The 10639-nt window shown below is 41.8% G+C and overlaps 1 protein-coding gene across 1 annotated transcript; it reads right to left on the reverse strand.

The window, feature by feature from the left end:
• Window positions 1-4669: 4669 nt before the first annotated feature.
• On the reverse strand, window positions 4670-5629 carry LOC147358804 (olfactory receptor 10Q1-like). The gene has a single exon (XM_086338224.1). It carries the CDS (start codon window positions 5627-5629, stop codon window positions 4670-4672), a length of 960 nt encoding a protein of 319 aa, XP_086194350.1.
• Window positions 5630-10639: the final 5010 nt, after the last annotated feature.

Genomic DNA, 10639 nt, shown 5'->3' on the forward strand with positions numbered 1-10639 from the left:
TGGTCTTCAACATGTGGGAATGGGAAATTGAAATTTCTGGGAATTTGTATGAAAAGTATAAAGTTATAAGTCATTCTTAAAATATTTTCAGCATTCTTAGTACTCTTTACTCATTAGTTCAGGTATCTAAAATTTGCTTAATAATTACAAATTTTAGGAGTTTTAGTATATACTAAGTACTGTAGACTATAGGGGATGACCTGGTGGCTGAGTCAGTAAAGAATCCACCTGTAATGCACGAGACTGCCTGCTGTGCAGGAGACCTGGGTTGGATCCCCAGGTCAAGAAGATTCCTTGGAGAAGGAAATTGCAACCCACTCCAGTTTTCTTCCTGGAAAGTCCCATGGACAGAGAAGCCTGGCAGGCTACAGTACATGGGGTAGTAAGAGACACAACTTAGCCACCAAAGCACCACCGTTGTAGACTACAGAGAACAGCCAAACACTGGAAAATGCTCCAGGGACGTGACTGCACAGTACTTGGATAAATGAGCATTCAGGTCTCCCAATACGATTAAAAGTATTAGACAGAATCATGTTAAAAGTGCCAGTTTAAGGACTTACTTTTTCTATATTATTTCCTGGAACATGTCTCATAGGATTTGTATAAACTATCTTATGCATATAAACACTACTTCCTTTACTTGCAAGAATAACTTACTGTTAACAGCAAACAGACCATGAACACAGACATGGGAACAGCTACCATCAAGACTGACTGATCAGATCACGACGGTTTCTCCCAGTGCTTCTAGTTCTGGTCTCAGAACTCAATTTCCTGGTTGGTCCCCACTTTCTTCCTGACGTGAGTGGATCCCTCTGAACCAGTAACCTCTCTATATTGATGGTTATGGTTTGTTTATTTTTTTAAAATTAAATTATATTTTATTTCTTTTTAAAATTAATCTGTAATTTATCTGCAGCATTATATTTGTTTTAGGCATACAACATAGTGATTCAATTATTGTTGTAGATTGTATTCCATTTAAACTTTTGGTATTTTGGCTATTTTCCCTATGCTGTACAATATATCCTCGAATCTGATTTACTTTATACATAAAAGGTACATATTTTGTACCTCTTACTCCTCTTTCCCTGTCTTGCCTTTCCTCTCTTCCCTCTCCCTGCTGGTAACCACTAGTCTCTTCTCTGTAGAATTTTTGTAGACTTTTTGATGATAGCCATTCTGACAGCTGTAAGGTGCTATCTCATTGAAGGTTTTCATTTGCATTTCCCTGATAATTAGTGATGTTGAGTGATTATTATGCTTTAATTCCTGCAGCAGAATTATAATAACTTTCTCAATTTTCCTGATTTCGCAATTACCTTTTTTCAGACTTTGGATTTAAAAATAAATACTTTCTTTTGGGGGAGGGGGCGTGTGGGGAGAAACACCAGGGAGGAATTTCCACACAGAAGCGCCACTCCTGCTGCTGTAACTAACCCTTTTTCTCATCCACCAGTAAAGCTGTACGAGAAGGGCTGGAGGAATTCATTGTATCAACACGCTAGTGATATTTCTGTCATGTGTTCTGGCCACAATGTGCTTATCGATTCATAGTGGAATCACATGGTTACTTGATTACATTGCGTGATAAACTGCGTTTTAATAAAGTTCTAATGAGACAGGCATAGTTAGAGAATGCCAGCAGAAGGGCAGTGTACCTCCTGGGCATACGTCTCTGTAAGTCATTTGATACCAAGAACAGACTCACAAACCCAAATGGCTGCACATGAAAAGGATGAGCAGGGCTTTGAAAGAAGTAGAAAATTTGAAAGTAGCAGTGAAGATGCAGGAGAGGAAAAGTGGAGGAAACCTAAAATAATTTTGCAAGTTCTGACTTCCACTTATGCTACCATGAGTCTACCTTGTTACCAGGGGCTGGGGGGTGGGGGTGGGGTATGTGGGGGAGGGGTAACCATCATTTTCTCAAAGAAACATCATTGATTGACAGGTCAGTCCCATGATATGACTCATGATGCACTGATATTCCACTCAGTGTTCTAATTTCTTCACACAAAGACTCTTATTTTAAGGGAATAATTTATTAATAAGAAGGAGGAGCTCATTACATTCAGCTAAAATATATTCAGGAAGGTAACTGGGGGAACTCCGTAATTCAATGGAAAGGACTGATCAGCACTTCAGAGCCTTCTTCCCAACAGGGTAACATTTCAACACTCTTCCTTTTGCGTGGTGCTCAGTCATGTCTGACTCTTTTACAACCCCATGGACAGTAGCCCACCAGGCTCCTCTGTCCATGGGATTTTCCAGGCAAGGATACTGGAGTGGGTTACCATTTCTTCCTCCAGAGGATCTTCCTGATTCAGAGACCGAACCTGTGTCTCTTGTGTCCCCTGCATTAACATGTGGATTCTTTACCACTGAGCCACCAGGGAAGCCCCTTCCTTTGGAATTCCAAGTTAGTTTTCTCTATGATTTGTGACAATGAGTACAAATGAAAGGAGGCAAGAAAATGCAGTTGCAAACTTTTGTTCGCATTCTCAACAATGCCAAGTTCACTATATACATTTAATTGATTCATTATGTTCTGATGTGACTTGACCTGGGTTTGTTCTTAAGCAACCTGCCCACCAGAGAACTTTCTTTCTCTTCTTCAATGTTTAGTTGAAAGCAAAGGCATTTTTAATATTGTTAAATCTATAGCTGTTCCTGGAATAAGTAACACATGTTTAGTTCTCCCTATCATGTGAAATTATATAAAACATTTTAAAGCACTAAATCTAGTTTTGAAGAGAAGAAGTAACCAAAGCAAAAAGTGTTAATCTAGGGAAAACATTAAAAATTTAGGAAAAACACAAAAACATCATCACTGTGATGATGGAAAGTTTACTTGTCAAATAAATTTATATGAGCTTCAGATTCCTCTTATAAGTGACTATTTTCCCAATTATAAGAGTAACAGATTCTTATATTTAAAATCATGAAAAATGCCTAAATGGGTATAGAAGAAAAACATTATCCATAATTCTACAAATCACATATAACAACTGTTCACTTTTTGGTATATTTCTATTCATTATTATGCATATGTATTTTTACAAAATTGGGTTCCTATTGTAAATAAAGATTTGTACCTTGCTTTTTATCACTTATAAGTGCCTTTATTATGAAATATTAAATGTAATTCAAAGTACACTCTATTTTTGTACCCAATATTTGAAATTATATGTTAATAGCTTTTTAAAATAAATTAAGAAACAGCCTTGTATTTTCATTTTTGTTTGACTCAGTTATTTGAGGTTACACTTTTAGAATAAGAATTATTGAATCAAAGAACAGAAAGTTTTCTAGGCCTTTGGTGTACTTAGTCACAGCATTCAGAAGGTGTAGCTGACTACAGAGTTAAAAATTCAATAACTAACCTTCTCTTTTAACTTTTGCATTAAATCAAATAATGTACACATGCTGTTTTTTCTGCTAACTATGCTGATAAGTTCTTTCCTGTTTTGCTAGTTGTTCTTATCTTGAGTCACAGGTGCTTAGGACCTGTGGTCGGCAGAAAAACTGTTGAAACATCTTGACCAAAGGCAGACAACCACAATGGCCACGAATCGTGGGAAAGTCAAGAACAGTGGCACCTGCTCAGCGAAGCCTTGGTCACATAGTCCTGCCACCCAGACCCTCATAATTCTCCTTAAATTGACCTACCCTCTTTCAGAGAGCAGAAGGGCAGTTTTCAACATGCTAGTCTGCTACCCTCCTCGTTTGCCAGCAAATTAATAAATTTCTCTTTCTTTGTCCTCACAACCTTGATCTCATTACTCTTTCTTTCTTTGTTATTTTTTAAATTATGAAAGTATTTATAGCATATTTACAGGAGACTTGGAAAATACAGAACAAAGTTACATTTAGTTCCACTACATATTACAATTATCTTTTTAAGAAGATAAATTAAGATTTTTAGTTGGAGTTTCAATATCAAACAATCAAAAATTAATAGAATGGGTACACAGAAAAGTAGAAGGGTATTGTTGATGTGTAGTTGCTCAGTTGTGTCCGACTCTTTGCGACCCCATGGACTGTAGCCTGCCAGGCCTCTCTGTCCAAGGAATTCTCCAGGGAAGTGTACTGGAGTGTGTTGCCATTTCAGTAGAAGGATATAGTAGATATGAAAAGCACTGTGAACCAATTCAACCTAATAAAGATTCATATGATGTTCACACACAGTAGGATACAAATTCTATTCAAGTTTCCATAGACCATAAACTAGGAGACACTGGAACATATCCAGGTTGTCTTCATTACTCTTACTCAGCACTGGGGGCAGGGGCTGAATTGTCAGTTACAAAAGGTTATACCAATTTATTTTTTTAATTAATTTTTAATTGGAGGGTGATGCTGCATGTGCAATCTCATTATCAGACCCACTCCCCGCCCCGCCCCCCCCCTCCCCCGCCACTGCCACTTCTGAAGAGCCAGGAGCAAGCATTGCAGCAGTGCAAGCAAAGAGCCCAGGTCCCAGCACATCTCATTATCAGGCAGGAAGAGGAAGTCTTTCCTCTTGGACTGTTATGATGAGTACAGGTTGTGGACCTGGGCCAAACAGGGCAAAAAGTCAAATCAACGGCAAAGGGTGGGAAAGCATGAAAGTGCTATCTTTGTCATGATGGCAAGTGACAGACACCCACCCCAGCCCCCTAAGCCTTCAAGTGTTGTCTGAGGCTGCTTTACTGACGAAGGCATTCTTCAGAGCGCCTTTGACATCCTTGTTGCGCAGAGTGTAAATCAGGGGGTTGAGTAAGGGGGTGACAAAGGTGTAGATCAGGGCGATTTGCCGGTCCTCGTCCTCCGAGGTGCTGGATCGGGGGCGCAGGTAGACCAGGCTGCAGCAGCCGTACTGCAGCAGGACCACGGCGAGGTGGGAGGAGCAGGTGGAGAAGGCCCGGCGGCGGCCCTCCGCAGAGCGGATGCGCACGATGGCCGAGCCGATGAGCACATACGAGACGGAAATGAGGAGGAAGGGCACGGTCAGCACGAGGCTGCCCACGGCATAGAGCACGGCCTGGTGCACGCGGATGTTCGCGCAGGCCAGCCGCAGGACCGGGGGCACGTCGCACAGGAAGTGGTTGACTTCTGGGCGGTGCCCACAGAAGGGCAGGGTGAAGATTAGGACGGTGAGCTGCAGGGAGAGGAGGGAGGCCAGGCCTCCGGCACAGCCCACCATCCGGACGCAGAGCTTCTGGGTCACGATGAGCGTGTAATGCAGCGGGTGGCGGATGGCCACATAGCGGTCATAGGCCATGACCGCCAAGAGGAAGCAGTCAGTGCTGCCCAAGGTGACGAAGAAGAACATCTGGGCCCCACAGCCAGCCAGTGGGATGGGCTTCTGGGCCCCCAAAATGTTGGAAAGCATCAAGGGTACCACCACGGTGGTGTAGCAGATTTCCAAGAAGGACAGATTGCACAGGAAGAAGTACATGGGGGTGTGGAGTGAGCTGTGTGTGCACACCACCCAGATGATGGCCGTGTTGCCGCAAAGGATCGTCAAGTAGAGGACGAGGAAGAGGGCGAAGAGGAGGACCTGGAGTTCTGGGACGGTGGTGAAGACCCGAAACACAAACTCCGTGGGGCCAGACTGATTGAGGACAGGGCTCCTCGCACACATGTCTCCTGCGGAAGAAGACCAGAAGATGCTGAGACTGCCTTTCCTGAATTACTCAATTGTGTGAGTAGAATCAAGGACTTAAAATTTTGCTTTTGATTTGGAATTGCCTATTTAGTACCCAGTTTCCAATCTCAGTGTTTGGAAATGAATTCACAATAGAGGGCATGGTACATTCCCCCTGGGAAATCTTCAGGAATGGGATAGATTCTAATCTACAGAAGTTTCTGCTGACAGAGATGTCTTTTTTGTTTTTAAACTCTGCTATTTAAAATCCAATTGACAAGGGCTAATTCTTTGCTTGTATTTAGTTAAAGAGTTGCGTACAGTTGTACTTTGTTATCTGTGGGAGATTGATACCAAAGTCCAGGAAGGCTTAAGTTCCTTTCATAAAACAGGATAGTATTTGCCTATAACCTACACACATCCTCCCATATACTTTTTATCCTCTCTAGATTACTTATAATACCTAATACAATGCAAATGCTTTGTAAATAGTTGCTGCTACTGCTAAGTCACTTCAGTCATGTCTGACTCTGTGTGACCCCATAGACGGCAGCCCACCAGGCTCCCCCGTCCCTGGGATTCTCCAGGCAAGAACACTGGAGTGGGTTGCCGTTTCCTTCTCCAATGCATCCAAGTGAAAAGTGAAAGTGAAGTCGCTCAGTTGTGTCTGACCCTTAGTGACCCCATGGACTGCAGCCTACCAGGCTCCTCCATCCATGGGATTTGCCAGGCAAGAGTACTGGAGTGGGGTTCCATCGCCTTCTCCGAAATAGTTGCTGGTGCCCTGCAAATTCAAGTTTTGCTTTGGGGAATTTTCTGGAAATTAAAAAAGTTCTCTATTGCTGACTGATCAAACCCATGGGTGCAGATCCAACATCCATTGGATCACTGTAAAAGCAACAGAGTTCCACAAAAACATCTACTTCTGCTTCATTGAGTATGCCAAAGCCTTCAACTGTGTGGATAGCAACAAACTGTGGACAATTCTTAAAGAGATGGGAATACCAGACCACCTGACCTGCATCCTGAAAAATTTGTTTGCAGGTAAAGAAGCAACAGTTAGAACTGGACATGAAACAACAGACGGATTCCAAATCAGGAAAGAAGTATGTTGAGGCTGTATACTGTCACCCTGCTTATTTAACTTATATGCAGAGTACATCATGAGAAACGCTGGGCTGGATGAAGCACAAACTGGAAGCAAGATTGATGGGAGAAATATCAATAACCTCAGATATGCAGATGACACCATCTTTATGGCAGAAAGCAAAGGAACGAAAGAGCCTCTTGATGAAAGTGAAAGTGGAGAGTGAAAAAAGTTGGCTTAAAACTCAACATTCAGAAAACTAAGATCGTGGCATCTGGTCCCGTCACTTCATGGCAAATAGATGGGGAAACAATGGAAACTGTGACAGACTTTATTATTTTGGGCTCCAAAATCACTGCAGATGGTGATTGCAGTCATGAAATTAAAAGATTCTTACTCCCTGGAATAAAAGTTATGACCAACCTAGACAGCATATTAAGAAGCAGAGACATCACTTTGCCAACAAATATCTGTCTGGTCAAGTCTATGGTTTTTCCAGTAGTCATGTATGGATGTGAGAATTGGACTGTGAAGAAAGCTGAGCGCCGAAGAATTGATGCTTTTGAACTGTGGTGTTGGAGAAGACTCCTGAGAGTCCCTTGGACTGCAAGGAGATCCAAACAGTCAATCCTAAAGGAGATAAGTCCTGAATATTTATTGAAAGGACTGATGCTGAAGCTGAAACTCCAATACTTTGTCCACCTGATGAGAAGAACTGACTCATTTGAAAAGACCCTGTTGCTGGGAAAAATTGAAAGTGGGAGGAGAAGGGAATGACAGAGGATGAGAGGGTTGGATGGCATCACTGACTCGACGGACATCGAGTAGGCTCTGAGAGTGAGTTGGTGATGAACAGGGAAGCCTGGTGTGCTGCAGTCCATGGGATCACAAAGAGCCGGACATGACTGAGTGACTGAACTGAACTGAACTGATGGGTACAGAACATGTGGATAGGGAGGACTGACTCTATTAATAATTGTAGATATTTTCAAAATTAGGTAAATCGATGTATTGTTTACATTTTTGGTAAACATTCTTCTTGAAATATAGCATACACAGAAAGAATGTCACACATTCTAAATGTACTGTTTGATCTGTTTTTTACACAGTTAATGTACCAGCATAAACTCTATCAAGATTAAGAAATAGAAAAATTCTAGTAACCTGCAAACGTTCTTTATGTCTTCTCTCAGTCTTTATGCTTCACAAAGATAACCACTCTTTTGGCCTTATCACTGAAGATTAGTTAAACTGTGTTTCAATTTCTATATGTAATAGTAAAGTGTGTGTTTTATCGTACCTGGCTTCAACATTATGTCTGCGAAGTTCGTCTTGCTGTTTTGTATAGCGGGTCTTTGTTCTTCCCACTGTGGTATAGTATCCCATTTTTTTATGGCTACACTATAATTTATTCATGAGTTTTTCCCTTTTCATCCAGTTTTGACTCCATATGAAACTAGGCAAACATCTTTTATTACAACCCTTTCTGATATATACTCTGTGTATTTCCTCTCATTTGAATATTTTTAAAAATTTTTCAACCATGAACCTAAACTTTTAAGACTTGGACAAATTCAGATGAAAGGAACATGTAAAGGGAATCAGGTAATAATGAAGCAGAGCTGCCTGAGGTAAGAAAAGAAAATAAGAAAACTAAAGATGCAATAGCAGAATTCAAATAGGCATTAAAACCATCAGATGCATAAGTTTTATGAGGATAGGGAAAAGTACCTGTCAACTAAGCGCTTTTACATTAGACTGGGCTGCACTTTTATTTTTGATACAAAACCCCAAGAGACAATAGAGCAATGTCTACAGAGTTTAAAGAAAAGCAAAGTTTTTTTTGTGAAAGAATGCTATACTCAGGCTTTAGAGCTTTATGTTCAAAAACAACAGAAAGACTTTCTCAAATTTACCAGGGCTTAGGAAACATGGGCATACCTTGGAGATACTGTGAGTTCAGTTCAAGACCATAGAAATAAAGCAATTATCATGATAAAGCAAGTCACAATTTTTTGTTTGTTTGTTTTCCCAGTGCGTTTAAAAGTTATGTTTACACAATACTATAGTCTATTAAATGTGCAATAACAGCATTATGTTTAAAAGTATGAAAGTGAAAGTCTTAGTCACTCAGTCGTGTCCGACTCTTGGTGACCCCATTGACTATAAAAATATAGATACCTTAATTAAAAGTGGTTTATTGCTAGAAAGTGCTAATGATCATTTGAGCTTCTGCCAGTCATAATCTTTTTGCAAGAGTAATACAAAGATCACAGGAAACAGATCACCATAAAAAACAGAACAATCATGAAAATGTTTGAAATATTACAAGAAATTACCAAAATGTGACACAGAAACAAGTGAGCAAATCTATTGGAAAATGGCATCAACAGAATGGCTTGATGCAGGGCAAACCTTCAACTCATCAGACGAGGAAATATCTGTGAAGCACAGTAAGTGAAGTCGCTCAGTTGTGTCCGACTCTTTGCGACCCCACGGACTGTAGCCTACCAGGCTTCTCCCTCCCTCCATGGGATTTTCCAGGCAAGAGTACTGGAGTGGGTTGCCATTTCCTTCTCCAGGGGATCTTCCCGATCCAGGGATCGAACCCTGGTCTCATGCATTCCAGGCAGATGCTTTAACCTCTGAGCCACCAGGGAACACAGTAAAGTGAAGAGCAATAAAATCAGGTAAGCTTGTGAGAAGTGGAAAATTTCCTGTGATATCAGTAAATAAGGATGTCACAGTCATCAGCGTTTCCAGCCCTCCGGTGTGAGCTGGTGAGCCCTGAGGGACGCAGGAAGGAGACTGTCTGCCTTCTAGCAGCCAGCAGACCTACGGTCACTCCCTAAGGTAAGCCCCGAGGAAAGGAAGCTCAGGATGTGAAAACACAGGAAACTGGCCCCAGATAGATGAGGTGCATGTCAAAGGAATGATTTCAGTGAACCCAGACTCTTGCATTTTCCCCTACATAGACAGGAGCTAAATTCCTTAGCTTGGGTTACCTGGTTTTCTTTAATTAATAATAACCTTTAACTTTTGACATTCACTACCTGCCCTTTGCTATAAAACTTGTATGTAACCTGGCTCCTCCCCTCGCCTCCTTGGAGTAGTTCTCAGGGTCACTTGAGGTGCTGTCTTGAAGTCCTAAAAATTCCCACCAAATAAAACATACTTTTATGTTGTGAATATTTTTTAAGTTGACACTTGCATGCCATTCAATTTAAATACAATTAAAATAATTTCTCAACAAAAAATCTGGGTTGTTGGGTGACTAATATTACTCCAAGATGGTGGAGTAGAAGGACGTGCGCTCATTATCTCCTGCCAGAACTCCAAAATTAGAACTCACTGCTGAACAACCATAGACAGGAGAATGTTGGATCCTGCCAAAAAAAGATAATCCACATTCAAAGGAGAAGCTCCAGCAGGACGGTAGGAGGGGTGAAATCGTGTTAAGAACCAAACCGCATACTGGCCAGAGACAAACCTTGTGCTCGCCAGGACCCAGAGACGCCACAGAGACTGAGCCCGAACTGTGTTTGAGTGTCTCCTGCGGAGGTCCGGGTCAGCAGTGGACTGCCCCAGGGGCAGGGGCTCCGAGTACAGCAGACCTGGGGATAGCATAAGCCCTCTTGGAGGAGGTCACCATTAACCCTACCATAGAGCTGCCAGAACTTAAAGACTGCCAAAAATGGACTCTTGAAGGGCACAAACAGAACCTTGTGTGCACCAGGACCCAGGACAAAGGAGAAGTAACCCCACAAGAGACTGACCCAGACTTGCCTGTGAGTGTCCAGGAATAACTGGTGGAGGCATGGGTCAGTGGTGGCTTGCTGCAGGATTGGGGGCATTGAGTGTAGCAGTGCATGCATGGGTCCTTTTGAAGGAGGTCACCATTATCTTCATTACCTCCACCA

Source organism: Bos grunniens, chromosome 15, assembly GCF_055505025.1.
Source record: "Bos grunniens cultivar Pamir isolate PY7600 chromosome 15, Bosgru_T2T1.0, whole genome shotgun sequence".
In the NCBI taxonomy this organism is placed as follows: domain Eukaryota; kingdom Metazoa; phylum Chordata; class Mammalia; order Artiodactyla; family Bovidae; genus Bos; species Bos grunniens.

Bases quoted from the DNA above. Each gene is read 5' to 3' on its own strand.
- LOC147358804 (XM_086338224.1), bottom strand. From the start codon at position 5,629: ATGTGTGCGAGGAGCCCTGTCCTCAATCAGTCTGGCCCCACGGAGTTT.